The sequence below is a fragment of the Lissotriton helveticus genome, chromosome 11 (assembly GCF_964261635.1).
Source record: "Lissotriton helveticus chromosome 11, aLisHel1.1, whole genome shotgun sequence".
NCBI lineage: Eukaryota > Metazoa > Chordata > Amphibia > Caudata > Salamandridae > Lissotriton > Lissotriton helveticus.
This window is the reverse complement of record NC_136072.1, coordinates 85,778,731-85,796,139: the sequence shown is the minus strand read 5'-3', so window position 1 is coordinate 85,796,139 and position 17,409 is coordinate 85,778,731. Positions and strand designations below refer to the sequence as shown.

At 47.4% G+C, this 17,409-nt stretch overlaps 1 protein-coding gene across 12 annotated transcripts in view; it reads left to right on the top strand.

Annotated features, from left to right (window-relative positions):
- Positions 1-17,208, top strand: part of LOC144792157 (ephrin type-B receptor 3-like) — a 71,175-nt gene extending 53,967 nt beyond the window's left edge. The window contains exons 6-16 of one of the 12 annotated variants that reach the window (XM_078667044.1): positions 1,722-1,846; positions 2,314-2,476; positions 3,332-3,440; positions 4,451-4,503; positions 5,323-5,445; positions 6,352-6,599; positions 7,439-7,654; positions 8,590-8,739; positions 8,848-9,041; positions 13,066-13,221; positions 14,818-17,208. In XM_078667044.1, coding sequence (XP_078523170.1) covers positions 1,722-1,846; positions 2,314-2,476; positions 3,332-3,440; positions 4,451-4,503; positions 5,323-5,445; positions 6,352-6,599; positions 7,439-7,654; positions 8,590-8,739; positions 8,848-9,041; positions 13,066-13,221; positions 14,818-14,926 — 1,646 coding nt within the window. In that variant the 3' untranslated portion in view covers positions 14,927-17,208. Of the gene's footprint in view, positions 1-1,721; positions 1,847-2,310; positions 2,477-3,331; positions 3,441-4,450; positions 4,504-5,322; positions 5,446-6,333; positions 6,600-7,438; positions 7,655-8,574; positions 8,740-8,847; positions 9,042-13,065; positions 13,226-14,817 lie in introns of those variants that run through there. The other 11 variants (XM_078667040.1, XM_078667043.1, XM_078667042.1 and 8 more) reach the window with 11 other exon arrangements.
- Positions 17,209-17,409: the final 201 nt, after the last annotated feature.

Genomic DNA, 17,409 nt, shown 5'->3' with positions numbered 1-17,409 from the left:
TGTTGCTACAATTTTATTGCATTTGCAGGCTACCACTAACCTATCCAGTCACCCCTCAGTGCCCGAATGGCCCCCATCTTGTCCCTTGCTTCACACCCCTGTGAACTATAGCTGCCCCCCCCCATGCCTGTCCCGGGCTTCTTACCCATAAGCACCGCCCCTCCTCCACAATATCGTATCCACGGTTGTCATGTCAGTGCCGTTGCACCCCCTCCTAACCTCTCCCTGCCCCTTTCATTTACCGCCTCTTTCCAGCATCTAGGCTTGCTTGCTTACCCTCCATCTCTCCCTCTCACCCATGACCTCCCCCACGTGCAGCGGCAGCCGGAAGTAGTTTCCTCTGAAAGGCGCTGGTCCAAGGAGAGGTATTTTAGCTGCAGGCTCGATCGTGTGATTTGTCTACTGATTGTTGGTTAATGGGGCAGAGATTACATCTCACTGAGTGCAGGGCAGAAAGGAGGCCTGGCCGTGACCGAGGAGGCGGTCTCGCGTGCTTCCTGTGTGCCCTGCTAGTGCCCCTCCCTGTGTGGTCGGTTAATACCCCCTTGCATGCTCAGATTGTCGTGCTGGGGGACCCCACCCCCACGAACGTCCCTCTCTCTTGCGCGCATGGTGTCCCTATAGCATCCTCCCGTGTCCCCAGCTCTTGCTCCACTTGCATCCTCCCTGTGTGGTCTGTTAATACCCCCCTGCATCTTTGCAGCATCGTGCTGGAGACACCCCCCCCCCCCAATAATTGCCCCTCTCCCTTGCGTCCAAGGAGTCCTGCTGCCCCTCTTGCATGCTCACTGTGTGCGCACTCTTCGCCAGCTTCTGCACGCTCCCTTTATGCACTGCTATTATTTATTATTATTTATGCACTGCATCCTCCCTATGTCTCGGTTAATGCCCCTAACATGGATTGTGATTGGCCCGCTGTTGCCCTTTGCTTGCATGGGTTCCGTCTTCTCTTTTTACTGCTCTACTGTATTCTACCTGGGAGTCCTGCCATCACCCATTCTTGCCCACTTCACGTGAGCCCACTGGTCCTTGCTATTGCCCCTTTTGTACACGTTCTGTGGGTCCTGGTATTGCTTTTCTTGTGCATGCCCGCTGTGTGCCCTGCTACTTGCCCGCTCTGCCTTCTTTTCACCGTACGATGTCCTTCAGGGCTGCTTTCTTGGTTTCTCCTTCGTTGTCTCGCTCTCTCGCCTACATTGCTGGCCAGGGATGCTCATGACCTCCATGCCTCTAGTCCTTTGTCGCGTGACTTCATATGAATACGAACAGTGGATAAGCCTGGTCTCTTAAGCGCGTGCATGCTTCAGAAGGTCTGTAGTCTTACCTGTGTGCCTGCTACTGAAGGACTGTCCCCTCACCTGCTTTCACCTACATGGTGCTACAAGCCTTTTCGAAGACACCAGACCTGCTCTCACCTGTATGTGGGTTCCCCTCTCTGCCAGTTCTTTCCCCTGTATTGCATGCTACTGGCAGACTTCTTCCTCCGCGCCCTGGCCATGACTGCTTTCACATCTACGCTGTGTCCTACGTCTACTGTCCAGCCTGCTCCTACTACAACATGCACGCCTCCCATCGGCCCATCTCTTGTGTGCACACGTGCCGTATTGCAGCCTCCCCTCTCACCGAAGTGCGATCCATCAATGCACAATGCTCAGTTTCTGCTATCTCTCAACGTGCCTTTCAAAGTTTGGTTCTAAACTCATCTTTATTTCTGTTTTCAGCACCTTCTGCAGTTCCCACAATGCACCTGCATGGCAGCACAGCCAACAGCATGACGCTATCCTGGGCGCCACCAGAGCAAACCAACGGATTCATCCTGGACTACGAGATCAAGTACTTCCCCAAGGTATCAACGAGCAGAGGATTGAGTCAGGAGGGAACAGTAAATGATCTAGAAGTGAATGAAGAGTGGAGTCCATTGGGTACCACAAGCATGAGATGACTTCCTTTTATAGCCTCCCTTCTGTGTTTAGACTGCCTGTTTTTCCTCTGTTCCCACAGCCACATATTTTTCTCTCCACCCCTGCTGCCAGTTTTACTCCTCTTTGGCCACCAAAGAGCTAAGAATTTAACCACCGAAACAAAATAATCAAACTCTGAAAGTGTTATCTAGGAATTCCAAGGTTTCCATAGACTTTTCTGTATATAAAATGCCTTGCTAATATGACTTCCCTCCACATCTGATGTGTATGATTTATATTTCTCATGGAGCTCTGGGTTAAGTGGGCTTTGGAAAAGTGGTTGTGGAAGGCCTGTCATACCACACTCTAGTGCTTACACCAGTCTCTCTCTCTCTCTCTCTGGGTAAAGCAGGGTCCAAGTGAGGGGGTCGCCACCGTGACGAGCCAGAATAACCGAGTACGCCTGGATGGCCTGAAGGCGGAGACCGTGTACATGGTGCAGGTGCGTGCGCGGACTGTGGCGGGATACGGCTCCTACAGCCTCCCTATGGAGTTCCAGACCGCCACACAAGATGGTAGGTGTTACTCGTTACGTTGCTACAGTGTCGCGTCCTTTGCCTCAAGCACCCATTGTCCACTCTTGGCTTCCATATTGCAGTCAGTCCTGATTTTTTTGCTATTTTGACACTCTTCTGCCATATGCTGTCAGAGGTATTTCTTTCACCTGCTCTGCTCTTCAAGTGACACCCACATTCCAAGCTCTCCCAACACATGCAATGCTCATCTTCCTTTGTTTATGTCTCCACATCCTGCTCTGAAGCATGCTCTAATGCACCAAAACTACCATAAGATATGCTTGTGCCCCACATCAGCCCTCCCTCACCATCAGTCTTCCCCAGCTAATTTACATGAATCCTCGCCCGCTCGCTCCCCCCTACCAAATGAGTTTGCTGCATATACCTTGTTTCTTTTCATACACCCTGTTCACCAACTCACTGTTTAACAATTTGTTGATGGTACCACTTGTTGCTCTACACCCAACACTACTACTTTTGCACCCTCCATACCACTCATTGGCACAAATTGCATGGATCTTCTTGCACACACCTTGGATAATCCTTCACAAGCACATCTCACTCACCTCCTACTTTCCTCAACACTTTATTCCATTATATGATGAATTTCCCTTTGCACTTCCCTTCACTCCTAATTTTCCTTCTGGTCTGCCTTGCCCAATACACCTCACTTCTTTCATATCTCTCTGCCACAATCTTTGGACTCTGTTTACCTCTCCCCCCCTCATCTCCCATGCATTCTCTTCACTGCTGCCCCTTTCCATCCTTTTTACTACTCTTTACCTCTCCATCTCCTGTAGCCCTACTCCGTTGGTCCATCACGCGCCTCACCATTTTTCTTTTTCTTCAATCCAGAAGGCGAGAAGAGCAGCCTGCAGGAGCAGCTGCCGCTGGTGGTGGGATCGGCCACTGCTGGCCTCGTCTTTGTCATCGTAGTGGTGGTGATCACCATTGTGTGCTTCAGGTAGGTGGACTGATGCGATGAAGGGCCCAGCTGGGTGTAGGGGCAGGGCACAGGAAAGCCAAGTGAACAGCGGGCTGAGGGATGGCGACAGGGAAGCTGGGCAGTATGGGGCAGTGAGGGTAGGGCTGAGGGATGCCTGCAGAGCAGTGCTTAATTTGTGAAAAAAATAAGTGCCAGTTTCCTCGTCAGGAGACCGCCACAGCTTGCACCACCCATTGCCGCTGCCAAGGACAGCTCTGACTACTAAGCATCACACTTCTACAGGTGTGACATCATAGACTGTTCGAGGCCCCTAAAGCTATAAGAATGGAATGGGCGGCTGGTATTAGTAGTTTTTAATGAAAATTGAATTAATGAACAACTGTTGTTCACCTCATCTTTTAATTGCACAAACAGCTCCACTATGAGGTAGATGTCATAAATGCCGGGTTTGACTATTAGGTGCTGGCGCCTAGCACTGGAAACCACTAGCTGAAATTAAGCACTGCTGCAGAGTATCCACATGCTACAGAGCAGGGATTCAACATTTGCCAGTAGTGACCTGTAGGGCAATAGGCTAGCAGTGTTTGGGCATCCTAAGAGGAGCAGGTTGTCTTAAAGAGGGTAGAGACTGAAAGGGCTCAGGCAGTAATGTTCTTGATCATATGTCCACTTGAGAGTGGCGTGGGAATCAGTAGGAGCAACTAGACTGCTCACGCAGCAGCATGTGCTGTACAAGTTGTCCCACACTCTGCTTAAGAGTTTGGGGTTGCGAGTGACCGGCACTGTACGCGTTAGTGGTCTGCGAAGCTGAACATGCTTACGGATCAGTGCTGGGTCTGCCAATGCTTGCTGGACAATGAAGGCATGGGGCTCTTACAATGTAGGGGGATTGTTGAGAAGAGCAATGCTGGGGGAGAGGCTGTTCTCTGGAGAATGGAGGCTTGTGGTGTTTTGATGGAGTGTATTAATTGAGGCTTATTTGTAATAAATGTCCATGTATCTAATCCCTGATGTTTCATCTATTGCAGAAAACAGAGGAATGGCTCGGAATCGGAGTACACTGAGAAACTGCAACAATACAGTAAGTGACAAGTTCTTATAAATGGGAAGGAACCTTGGGGGGCTCAGGATACAAGCGTGGACTATGATTGGAAAACTTTTGAATGAAAGAGTGGCCTACAATGTATGCCCTCATTCATAGCATGCCTGGTAGGAGTGGTTGAAAGTCATAAGGCTGCACGTAAACATCACTCCCAAACGGGGCATTCATGGCTGAAGTTTCTTTTAGAAGTCTGAGCTGAAGACCAATAGGCTAGGGAGGTAGCCGCTTAATTGTAGCCCATCCGGGGTATTTGTCATATAGAGAAGCTCTTGGCACCCACCAAACGCTTGGAATTTGAACCCAAGTTATGGTGGACCTTACGGTTGCGTAAATCTTTAGTGGGTGTAGCTTTAAAGAACCTTTGGATTCAAGATTGCAACCTTTCTATGTTTCTTGCACTGGGTAACTTCACTGTGAGTGAGCATTATGCCCTTTTACAAGGAGCACAAACACACCCAAGTTCCCTTGAATGCTAGGGATTACAAAGGCAATTTATGCCTTTTGAGGCCTAAAAATATTTTTGATTTAAACCATTTTTTTGATTGCCTGTGTCGCGGCAGAATCCCCAGCAATAACGTTTTTTCAAAAACTATAACAAAACAAAGCATGATCAAGCCGAAAGCCCTGGCTGCCTAATGGCAAGAGATAGCCGCCTCACCTATGCAAAGATGTGGATGGGCCTTGGGGTGTCATAATCTTGGAATGAGTTTTGATGTGCAGTTGCTTAGCTCATTCTCTTAAATGAGGGTGCTCTCCTACAAAGAGGTGCTAATTTACGGACCCATTTTCTCTTTTCAGTCCCTCCTGGGATGAAGGTTTACATCGACCCCTTCACTTACGAGGACCCCAATGAGGCTGTGCGCGAGTTCGCCAAAGAGATCGATATTTCCTACGTGAAGATAGAGGAGGTGATTGGAGCAGGTCAGTTTTGTGGGCATTTGGATTGTATTTCTAATTAAATTGCTTTGTCCCGGATTACTCTGTCCTCTTTGCTTCCCCCTTCTTTACTCTACTTGACGTGATTCCCTCCTCACATCTTCTTGATTAATTGCATTAAATTCAAACCATTGCCGAATGGATTCAGTCTTTACATTTGGATTCTTTTTGGAAGGGGTCATCCCCGCGCCAGTGTGCAGGGAATTCTGTACATCAGTTTGATCTGCAGCATCTGTTTGAGCTCCTATCACCTTCCTCCCCATCAGTTCAATCTCTCAATCTCTCACTTCACTACCCATCACACTCCTGCTCTATGTATCTTCATCACCTCTGTATTTCCAAGTCTGTCTACATCTCTCTTCATTTCTCTCCCTAACATATCAATCCTAAATGTAGACGAGCTATATCAACTAAGCAGCCCTGGAGAAGGACTGAGCACTAAGTCAGGAAGCATATGTGCCTACTTTCTTTGTCTTGGTAAATTATAATTCTTTGTTACCTGAATTCAAATCCTCCTATGTAGAGATGCACGCGGCTTCCCAATATATCTCACTGATGACGCAATATACGGAACAACTTGGAATAATTCCTCTGGATCTTAGGTGGTGTTCACTAAAATCCATGGGAAACCGAGGCAGGATAGTCTTGGCTGAAGCATTAATTTGGGCTCACTGCAGTGTGAGTGGGTCCTGGGTGTTATAGGATCACAACGCTTGTCGTACGATTTTCACCCGGGTGCTGCATAGGCCTCACTTTACTGTAGCCAGTTATTGGGCAGAGCATGCTTTTCTTTTCCCTTCTCTCATTTCCTTCTTTTGTCTTACCCACCCCTAAATCTCCAGCCTTACCCTAGACTGGGGTTTAATCTTTCAGCTCTTACCTTCTCGACAGGCGAGTTCGGAGAGGTTTGCCGTGGACGACTGAAGGTTCCAGGGCGCCGAGAGATGTTTGTGGCCATAAAGACCCTGAAGGCTGGCTACACGGAACGGCAGCGCAGAGACTTCCTCAGCGAAGCTAGCATCATGGGTCAGTTCGACCACCCCAACATCATCCACCTTGAGGGCGTGGTGACGAAAAGCCGGCCAGTGATGATCGTCACCGAGTTCATGGAGAATGGAGCGCTGGACTCCTTCCTGCGGGTGAGTGCCAAAGCGCCAGTTGCGGATACATGGCTTGCAGGACTGTGGAACTGAATATCATGGCAACGCCGGCTGGGGTAGGACTTAAAGGAGTGTAAGCCATGTTACGGTCAAGGCATTCCTTGCAGAAACAAGTCCTGAATACTGTTATTAAATACAAATCGAGATCATGCCGCAACACCAGTTGCAGAAACTGTACCTGATGCCTGTTGTAGCACAAGCTGTAGTGATGGAGCAAAGGGAAGTAAGGTAGGTATAGTGGTGGGACCAGACAAGATAAATCCTGTGATATTCAAGGTGTTTAAAGAGTTGCTGGCACCTGCCCAAAAGCATGAGCTTAGCGCTAGAGACAGCAAAGGACATGGAGCGCTGAGGAAAGGTGTTGTAGTCCCGCATCACTCAAGTGGGGAGCCAGAAGGAAGCGGGCATCTGCTGGCCAGATCTTCAGCATCTAGATTTCTTTTAAGTGGGTGGTGGGGCTCACATAGCATTGTTTCCAAGGTAAAGTTCATACTGAACACTTCTAATTAAGATCTTCTGTGCAGTACTCTTCCCACAAAGCGTGCCTGCCACCCTCACTTCCCAGATGGAGCTCTGTATTCTCCTTCCTCACCGCCTTATGATTCTCTAGCTCGTTTCTTCTTTCAATTCACCCACATGTTCCGTTGCCCCATTTTTCCAATTCTCCTGTTCATCCGCACAGAGTGACTTGTGCCTCTCGCTCCCCCTCTGACAGTCTCCATGACATGTGCCTCTTTCCTTTGCCTCTCCGGCCTCCCTGATCATTTTTTTCCTCTTTCATTGTCTCTCGAAGCTCACTTCTCCTCTTTGCATTGCAGTTGAATGATGGGCAGTTCACGGTCATCCAGCTTGTTGGGATGCTGCGTGGAATTGCGGCTGGGATGAAGTACCTTGCGGAGATGAACTATGTCCACCGAGACCTAGCAGCTCGCAACATCTTGGTGAACAGTAACCTGGTCTGCAAAGTGTCTGACTTTGGCCTCTCGCGCTTCCTAGAAGACGATCCTGTCGACCCCACCTATACAAGCTCGCTGGTAAGCATCAATGCATAGTGTTTAGCTCTCCATCATTTCATAGTGGTCAGCCCTCCATCTCATGCTCATTTCAACACCAGAAGCAAAGCTGCATTATATGAATTGTGGGTGAGGGAAGGGTGTAGGGGAAGGGGTTACATATCTGTGGAATTTGTGCTGTCCTAGTTTCTCATTTTGGGGTATGCATGTGTAATAATACCCTCATAATGGGTATAAAGACTGATCAGAATGTCTCTTCTCATCCTAAATCTCTTGGGTACTTGTGGTATATGTTAACAGTGCATCTGTGCCTCTGGGTTGTATATTGTGTGTTACAAAGGTCTTTGGGTAGAAACTGTGCCACAGAGCCATTATGTGGATTGGACCAAGATATACTGTGTGACAGTCATGCAGTGACAGTCAGTAAGATGAGGAACTGCTTACTAATGTAAATTCTGCACACGTCCAGTGCTCATCTTCAGGAGGAGGTGTTGGTGGAAGGGACTCTCGTAGTGCAAAGAACACAAACCTTTTGGTGACCTTTCTATACCTACCCATCATTATTATACTTATCTGAATGGTGTGTGGGTTACACCCTTGTGCGGGGCACCATTGGGTAAGGAGGGCTCGTGTTCTGCTTCTGCACTGGCTAGTAGTTCCTTTCTCATCCTAAATGTCTTGGGTACTTGTGGTCCAACCCTAAAGGACAGGTAGAGCTCACTGGCTCATTTCTGGGGATGTTATAGTTCAGAATGTCTTGAGGGGTCATTATACTCTGTATCTTTTAAAAGTTTGTGCAGCCTTGGGGGCCATTTCACTCTCCATATTAGTGGATGTGGTTGGCTTGCCATTCATTTGCTATCTATGTTGTCAATCATTTTATGTGGAGGTGGGCAGTAGATTAATTTGCGGCCTCTGATCTGATCGATAAACTCCCAAAGTGCTGCTTCACACAGGGTGGAAAAATCCCGATCCGGTGGACTGCGCCAGAAGCTATTGCGTATCGGAAATTCACATCCGCCAGTGACGTCTGGAGCTATGGCATCGTCATGTGGGAGGTTATGTCCTATGGAGAGCGACCGTACTGGGACATGTCCAACCAGGATGTGAGTCTGAGCACTTATCTTGTTTAACGTTTACTCTGGGAAGAGGATGGGGATCCATGTTTTTGTTTACTTGTGCTTATCATTTTCCTATTTCGATCTCACCGTTAGGTGATCAATGCAGTTGAGCAAGACTACCGCCTTCCCCCACCCATGGACTGCCCGAGCTCCCTGCACCAGCTCATGTTGGACTGTTGGGTGCGAGATCGAAATCTGCGACCTAAGTTTGCTCAAATTGTGAACACGCTGGACAAGCTCATTCGGAATGCAGCAAGCCTGAAGATTGTCTCCAACGTCCAGTCTGGGTAAGCGCACTCTTTGAGAGCACCCCAACCTTCACCTCAGTGTCTCCTTCAATGTCCATTCCACTTACCACCTTAGTAGGGACCCCCTTTCAATGTGAACATCTTTCACTTCTGCTACTCTTGCATGGTGCTCTTCCATATCCAAACAAGTATGGTCCTCTTTAATTTCTTGCTCTTTCCCGGTCCGGAAGGGCTCCTTTTTAATGCTACCTTTCTTCTCCTCTGTCCTATTACTCTTCTCCAGAGTCGACCAGGGTTACTCAGCCCTGGTCCTCCACAGCAGTGTCCACTTCGACATTCAGGATCCTATGTCCTACAGTAGAACGAATCTTTCCTTCCAAAAAGGCCCCTTGCCTATTAGGTTTCTCTCACATTTTCTCCAGTTGTCCTGTAGGATCAAAGCCAATTTACTGAATCCACTCACAATTGCCCTCTTCAAAGTCTGTATCCCTTCCCTCTGACCTGCTCTCAGTCCTATTCAATGTTCTAAACAGGTTATCCCTTACTCCCTCGGCCAGGGACAGCCCAAGCATCCAGCCATAAGGTTGTCACTCCATTGTCCAGCTTCATTTTGCACCTCACAGCCTCCTCTCCACTGTCCTGAATTCTTCTTCACTTTCCTGGCAGTCCTCATTTGCCCAAACTCCTTTCTTTTCTCCCACAGAAGCATCTGTATTCTGCCATTATTTTCCCTGGAAGAGCCATCTCCTTTGTCCAGGTGCCCCTTAGTCTCAATATGACATGACCAAGTCTAGTGTCCAGATGGCATCATCACCTTCAAATGCCCAGACTGGTGCTCTGCTTGCAGAAGACACTCTAGTGCCCAGACTCTCTTCCTAGTTTTTCACAGCAGGCTCAGTTAGTATCTATTTATCCTTTCAATTACCCAACCTAGTGCCACTCTTTCCTGTTGCCAGATACACAGAATCAGAGTTTGGATCACCTAGTTTCAACCTCAGACCAATGGTGGCCACTCAAAATCAGGATACTGTGCAGTTCTAATTAATTAATTAATTAATTATGGGTTTCTAAAGCGCTAGAATCGACTCCCGAAGGAGTATCTCTGCGCTATAGACCGCTGGGGAACCGGTTCCTGGCTTTCCCTGTGAGATGGTCCCTACTGGGTATCTCCAAGGTGAAACCAGGCATCCCCGGCGTATGTGGGGGGCCGTTGTGGAGATCAGGCAAGCTAATGCCCAGAGTTGCCGAGTGTGATCCCTGGTTAGAGTAGGCACCGAGGCGAGAATTATCGAGTCCGCTGACCCTGGTCCATGACCCTGCCGCGTGGGGAATTGAACCCTGGTCCCGGGCCGTCCTCTGCTTCCGGGTCTGCCGCCTCTAACCAGTGAGCCACACCACTCCACTTCTAAGGCAAGAAATCCATCGCCTCTGGCAGGATCTTCACTGAAGTCCTCTATCTCTATCTTCTCTGATGCATCCTTAGGCAGACCTGATTAATCCAGGCCCTCCCCCCTATCATTGTGAGTAGGAACCTTTCTCTGTGTTGAGCAGTCATCTGCAGTAAACTCTAAAGGACTCCTTGATCCCTGCCCTTTCCAATGGGAAACGCTCATTAGAAGGTGTTATTTCGTAGCTCCACACCCAGAAATACAGCAGAACTCCATGCATTGTTTGTAGATTCAGTTCAGTAGAACCAATGTGCTGTATGCAAGCAGCTCTATGCTGCGTATCAGTTTTGCAGGCACCAATAACATTTTACATGGAATGTCCTTGAAATTATTTTTTTTAAAAGGAGTGCAGGACACACTCAATATACAATTCCAGTGGCAATTCATTGCAAAGTGTTTGTTGCTTGGTTGTAAAGGCCTGATAGCTCATTTTACAGTTAAGTGTTTGTAACAGCCAGCTCTCCTATATGGGGGTTCATATCTGACTCAGTGGAAAATAGTGTGTTTTTGTCAAGCCAACCGATTAGAGGATTATTGAATCATACTGAAGCGCTGGAATGGGATCTGGGCTTCCACCGGAAATCATTGCAACAATTTCTTACTGGGACCCTATCGTCTCCAGGGCTTCCTGGAAAATCGATGTGCATAAAATTTCTGCTCCTGAAGAAGGAAATCTTGCAATTGAGAGGAGTGGAAAGTAAATCCTCATCAAATCTCATCTTCCAGTGACCAAGATAGACAACGACATTGCTATTGATGGAGATCACTAAATGTCTGCCCTCAGTATTTTAACCCCTTCCCCGTGGGGCTAATTCCCCCGCTGTGCTGAGGGGGGCCGTGCGCAGTGCCGCGGTGCTCATCACGAGCTCAGCTCGTCACGCAGCATGGTGGCACTGTGCTCATGACGAGCTGAGCGCGTCATGACCACGCCCGTTCCTATGGAACGCCCAGCACAGCAGGGGAATTATCTCCGCGTGGGCGAGGCGCAACGGTCATGACGCGCTCAGCTCGTCATGAGCACAGCGCGACCGTGCCTCATGACGAGCTGAACTCGTCATGAGCACGCATGAGGCTAAGAGATTGGCAAAGGAAACTCATTTGTAATCAGAAGACTGGATTTTGTGTGTTGGTTCTTAGCCATGGCCCTCACGCTTCATACTAACTGAGAAGTCTACACTATGTATTTGTCCCAGAGAAATCATTTCCATTCCTGCCCGGTCTTGGTTTTTGATTCTGGGAGTGTGCATGTGAGATCTGTGTGTGACTTCTAATTGTTGGAGCTTTATGTGGCTCCTAATCCTTGCATGTTGCTTTTAAGTAGCTAGTGTCACAAGCTTCACTAAGTGCATGTGAACACTGGTAGTGTGAAATTATGGCTGTGCTAACACCAGAACCCTCACCCGTCATGTTAACCTCCAAATCCCACAGCCATATGTGGCTCACTCTGAACTGTCGCACATCTCCACTCGAAAAATCAATATCAGGATGTATACTTTTTTTTACTGCACCTCTGTTTTCCCATCCATCTCCAAGTCTCAGTTAGCGTTTGCTCCTAGAGATAAAATGTCCCTGGTCATCACTGTCTCTTTAGGCACTGATGCTCAGACCTCACTCACATCTGCATCCCCCATACACAGTCTTTAAGTCCTAGTCTGGGTTCTCATTCATCACTCCCATCCCTTATGACCTTCTCCCAGTCCCAGTCTGAGTGAGTGCTGCTCATTCTTCATCTCATGTCAACATCTGCACCATCTCTTATTGGTAGTCTGGTGTTTGACTGTTGTGATTCATCCCACGCATCCCTTGAGTATCCTCCCGAGGACTCCGTCAAGGCAAGTGCCACTCATTTCATCTGCATCCTCTCCATGGTCTAGACCTAAGGATTTATTTTTACCTCCTCATACTTCACCCTCACTACCTTTACCAGGGACATCTACGAGGCCCAGGTTTGGTGAGAGCTCCCTCAGACTCCACCACTGATCTCCTGCACCAAGGTCATCTCCAGGTCCAGTATGGGTGAGTGCACCCTTGTCTTCCGCAATCATCTCCTCAACCAGGTCCATCTCCATCCTCTTCAGTGTAGCACCTCATCCATTCTGCTGCCAATGACCGACTCTGCGCCCTACCACCGTTGAGTCCTACGCCACTTAATGCACCAATTCTGGACCTCGGCCCCTTTCAGATCATATTATATTAACTATCCCTTCCCTAACTCCAGCACCCAGCCCCTTACTCCCTTATGGGAACCATCAATGCTCCTGTCACCTTCTACATATATCCACTCTTCTCAATTGCTGTCCTCATTCTGTCCTACCTCCTTCTCGTCTCCTTCGGTCTCCAACCGAACATCTCTTTTGCTTGTTATAGTCCATCGTCTCCCCTATGCAGCACCTCGCATCCCACTCCGTTACCTCCACTTTCCTGCCCTATCCTCTAGTCACTACTCACCATCTATGATCCCTCTCCCGTAAACGTACTGCTCACCTCCCCGCTAGCGCTGCAGTCCCTCGCATTCATCCACCTCCATGCTTTCACTTCCCCGCCATCCGCCTCCCTTGCACTGCTCCACCCGCCTCACACGCTCCATATTAATCCTTTCCACTCCTTGCACACAGTATCTCCCAGCCTCTGCTTGACCGGACGGTGCCTGATTACACCACCTTCACCACCGTGGGAGACTGGCTCGATGCCATCAAAATGGGACGGTACAAAGAGAACTTTATCAACGCTGGGTTTGCCTCCTTCGATTTGGTTGCACAGATGACATCAGAGTGAGTATAATGGAAGGGTGAGGAGTGGAGTTAGGTTTGTCAGGTTACTTTAGGGATTATCTCTTCCCCTATCAAGGGGCCTACCCACAATTCTCAACAATTTATGAAGAAATGCTGTGGAATCTCCTATCCCTGCACCTCTCCCAATGCAAAGCTGCCAACTCTCCCTGTATGCACAGCTACAATCTTGCCTCCCTCACCCCAAAAGTATTTGCCCAGGAGTATCCCCTTTATTAGATCACATCAGGATTTTTCCTTCTTTCATTTCCTTTTTCTTTACCCCCTCTCATACATGTCCCTTCTCATAGAGTGACTAGCTGCACTGTCTTACCTTTCTGCAAGTGGGGAATGGTTGGAAATTGCAAGTTTGCCTTTTTCCCCTCTCTGTTTTCACTCCCATCAATTACTCTTCCAAACCAGCACAAAGTAAACATCCTGTTTGTTTTGTTGTGAGGATTTGTACTTTCATGGGTGTTCAAACAGCTTAGTACTCTGTTTATATACCCATCCTCTGAATGCTGCACTTTTGAAGTTATGGTTAGGTTGTTTACATTATGATGGATTAGGGTGGTTCATGCCTCTCATTTCTTTTCCCCTTGTGTTATTCATGTATGTTTTGTTACTGGTTGTAATACATTTGTTGATGTTCACATAAAATTGGCATCTTGGGATCTCACCCAATATGCTCACAAAGTAACATTGAATGTCTCGTAGTGGGAAAAGTTTTCAGTTCTCGGCTGCATGTTTTTACTCTTGTGGACATGTGTTATGGTTCCCTACTGTTCTTGTGCCAGTCATTTCTTTGTTGTGGTGAGGTTGGAGGACTGAGGAGTTTAAACCTTTTAGATTCTTGTGAACATCTGCTCTGGGAGACTTTTGCTGGAAAAGGTTGTCATGGTTGTTCTGATTTCATTTTTTAAGTATTGGAACACTACAGTGGGACTTTGATATGAGACCATTTTGTTTTAGCTTGTTTTTCTTGTTACACCTTGGATTGTCTGGTGTACTTTAATGGCTATCGCTACATTTGGGGTCTTAAGGATGTGATTGACTGCTGATGTTCTGCAACCATGAGGATGTGTTCTTATTGGTCATTGCCTTGACTCTTGTGTTTAGCAAGTTTTTATATTTTATTTCGTGTGACTGTTTGGACTTCTGTTAGTCGTTATTTTGGGTAATTGCAAAGGGTTGCTTTTTGGGGAGTTTGGCTATGTTTTTGTGCCTCTGGATGCAGTTGTCCCTTGCTTTTCCTTGTTCTTGGCGATGTGTCCTTTTTAAATGTTATGGCTCGCCCAAATCTGCATGATCCTAAAGTACCTTTACGTAAATGGGTACTTCTTAGTTATATACTCCTGTAGGTGTTACTTTTTGGGCATTTTCTAGTTCATGTTTCTTTGAGTGAAGTATTCAGTGGGATGCACTTTATCTGAATTCTTGTGTAGGCATTTCCACCTGTTGTTTTCCCTACACTTTCAATGACTTGTTCTGTGTAGGTGTGGAATGCTTGAGTGAGGCGAGGGGTTTTGTCTTGAGTGTTTTTTATTTAATTTAATTTTTTTGAAAGTTTTTAATGTCTCAAATCTTTCTTTTTCCCAGGGATCTTCTCAGGATAGGCGTGACACTAGCTGGGCACCAGAAGAAGATCTTGAGCAGCATCCAAGACATGAGGCTCCAAATGAACCAGACTCTTCCCATCCAGGTCTGACTGCACGGATCAATGGGACAGCCATGGAAAAGTGATGAACTTGTGGAATATTCCATTAGTATCCCAGCTGCGGTGCTCAGCCTCCCCTGCACATGGAGCTCCTGTGGCCTCCAACGCTTGGATTGTCAGAAGCGGAGCACAGAGCAAGATATCGTCAGCAGGATTGTCTTGCTCAGGCCCTGTTTGTCTGCTTAATGGGGATACAGGAGATGCAGGAATAGCCCAAATAGCTGGTATAACGCTTCATATTGAAGACGGATTAGGAAACGCTTGGGTGTCGATGAGTGACTCTTCCTTTACACATGTGGGACATTTCAACCACGATTTGTGTTGACCTGAAGAGGGTCGTTATGGATAGAATTCTATATCTCAGCCCTTGTATCCTCATCTGGAGGCTGATAGGCTTTTCTCAATTTTACTCTCTGATGGTGGATTTTAAGCTGGAATATCACCCTAGGCACGTAGGGAAGACACATCTAACTCAGCCCGTCTCCCTGACTCGATCCAAGAAATTGTGTGAACTTGGTTTGTGGAGCAGCAAGTGAGGTGTACTGGTCTTGTTCGGAAGAGAAGGATAATGCGACCCTCGGATATGTGGTGTAGCCTGGACTGTGAATATCTGATTTTTCTCTGGAGTGAGTTTGAAAATATTGGTTTCGTCCTTCCTCCGCCTGAAAACCAGAATTATCTCCAGATACCTCCTCAACTGTCTTCCGAGAACCTCCAAAAATTGTGATCGGAAAACAAATTGCATGCTTCCAAATGGATCCTCTGCTCTTGGAGACTTGCTTCACTTTCTTCCAGACATCAGAACCAGAGACATGCACTATGCAGCCGGCAAGGGATGCCTGGCCTAGAAGTTGGAATATGGGAAGGAGGTGGTGATCATTTCTGGGTGCCGTCGGACGGGAACATCTTTTTTTATTTTGCCTTGAGATGAGCCAAAAGGTAGAGTCTGATAACCAGCGCAAGTTTGCACAGAGACATCTAGAGTTTAACAAAGGCAGAGAATGGGGGGGTCAGGGTGCCTGGGACTTGGAAAACTGAACTGAGACCTCGCCTCAAGTGTCCCGCCCTACCCTATGGATGCTGATTGGACAGACTCTCACAGAGGGCTGGGTCTTCTCATTTTATTCCAAATGCTGTGATAGCTGCCAAACAACTTCTAACTTTATGATCCTTTCCTTCTAGGAGAACAGCAATTTATTCTTTTAATATTAAATAATAACAGGCCCCATACAGAGTGCAAATGTGCGTGTGTGTGAGCATGTGTACCATTGTTACGGTGGTGTACATGTTCGGTGTGACTGCGGGCGTGAGCAGATATAACCTTTTGTGTACATGTACAGGTGTGAATCTGTGTATTTGTGGCTGGGTGTGCACGCTGAGGGCGACGCGTTCTGTTGAGAATTTCCGCAGATTGAAGGCAATAATCTTTTTCTTAAGTTTTGGAGGTTCCGTCCTCTTCCAACAGCGCAGTGCCAGGCTTCTCTGGCATCCAGAGGCACAGTACTAGGCTTCTGTGGTGACCAGGGGTACGGTAACGAGCTACTTTGGTGACCTGAGGCACAGTACTATGCTTCACAGACTAGAGTCTGAGTTCCAGACGTCTCTGTAGATGTGCGGTTCCATGCTTCTTTTGTGGCTTTCGAGGTAACCACTAGGATTCGCAAAATTATTTCATCGATTCTGAATTTGGTCTCTCTGGGCAAAGCGGAGACCCTAAACTATATCTGTTTATACACAACTTAGATGCTGCCCTTTATCTGTAGGCGCATAAAAGACCAGAGCCTCTATAGTCTCAGCAGACCCATGGTACTAGGTCTCTCTGGCCACCGCAGAAACACTGTATTGATCTTGTTGGGGCAGAGCCGACTCCCTGTACCACATTTTTATGGGCAAAGCATCTATGCGGTACTGGTTCCTCTGTGTGCTCTTTTAATGCTGTACCAGACCTCATTGGGCACACCAGATGCATGGTACCAGGTCTCTCTGGGGCCATGGTGGTCTCACAGACATGTCTTCTCTTGGCTGGTACATGCTCCCTATCCGTGCCAAGGTCCACAGTTCTGGCTACGGGCCTGTTGCCTATGTTCACTCCAGTTTTGTGGGTCCGTCTCCGCGCCAGTTCTCAACCTTACTGTACGCAGAAACGGATTTGCAGCCTTTTTAAACTATTGAGATGTATTTAATGGTGAACACAAATGATGCAATCGTGCATTTGTAGAAATATTTTTTAAAGAAATACTTTTTCAATTAAATTATTTAAGAAATTTATCCAACTCTTCCTTGTGTTGTGTTTTCTTTTCATGGTTAGTACTTATGTGCAATCACTTCTTTAAATATAGCAATTTCATATGTTGATACTCTGTAAAAATTGCAAATACTTCCTTACCAAAATGATGTATTAAACCAGATATCTCGGTACTTTGGAAAATGTGATGGTGATTTCCTGGAAATGCTGCTTGAATGGTCATTGAGAA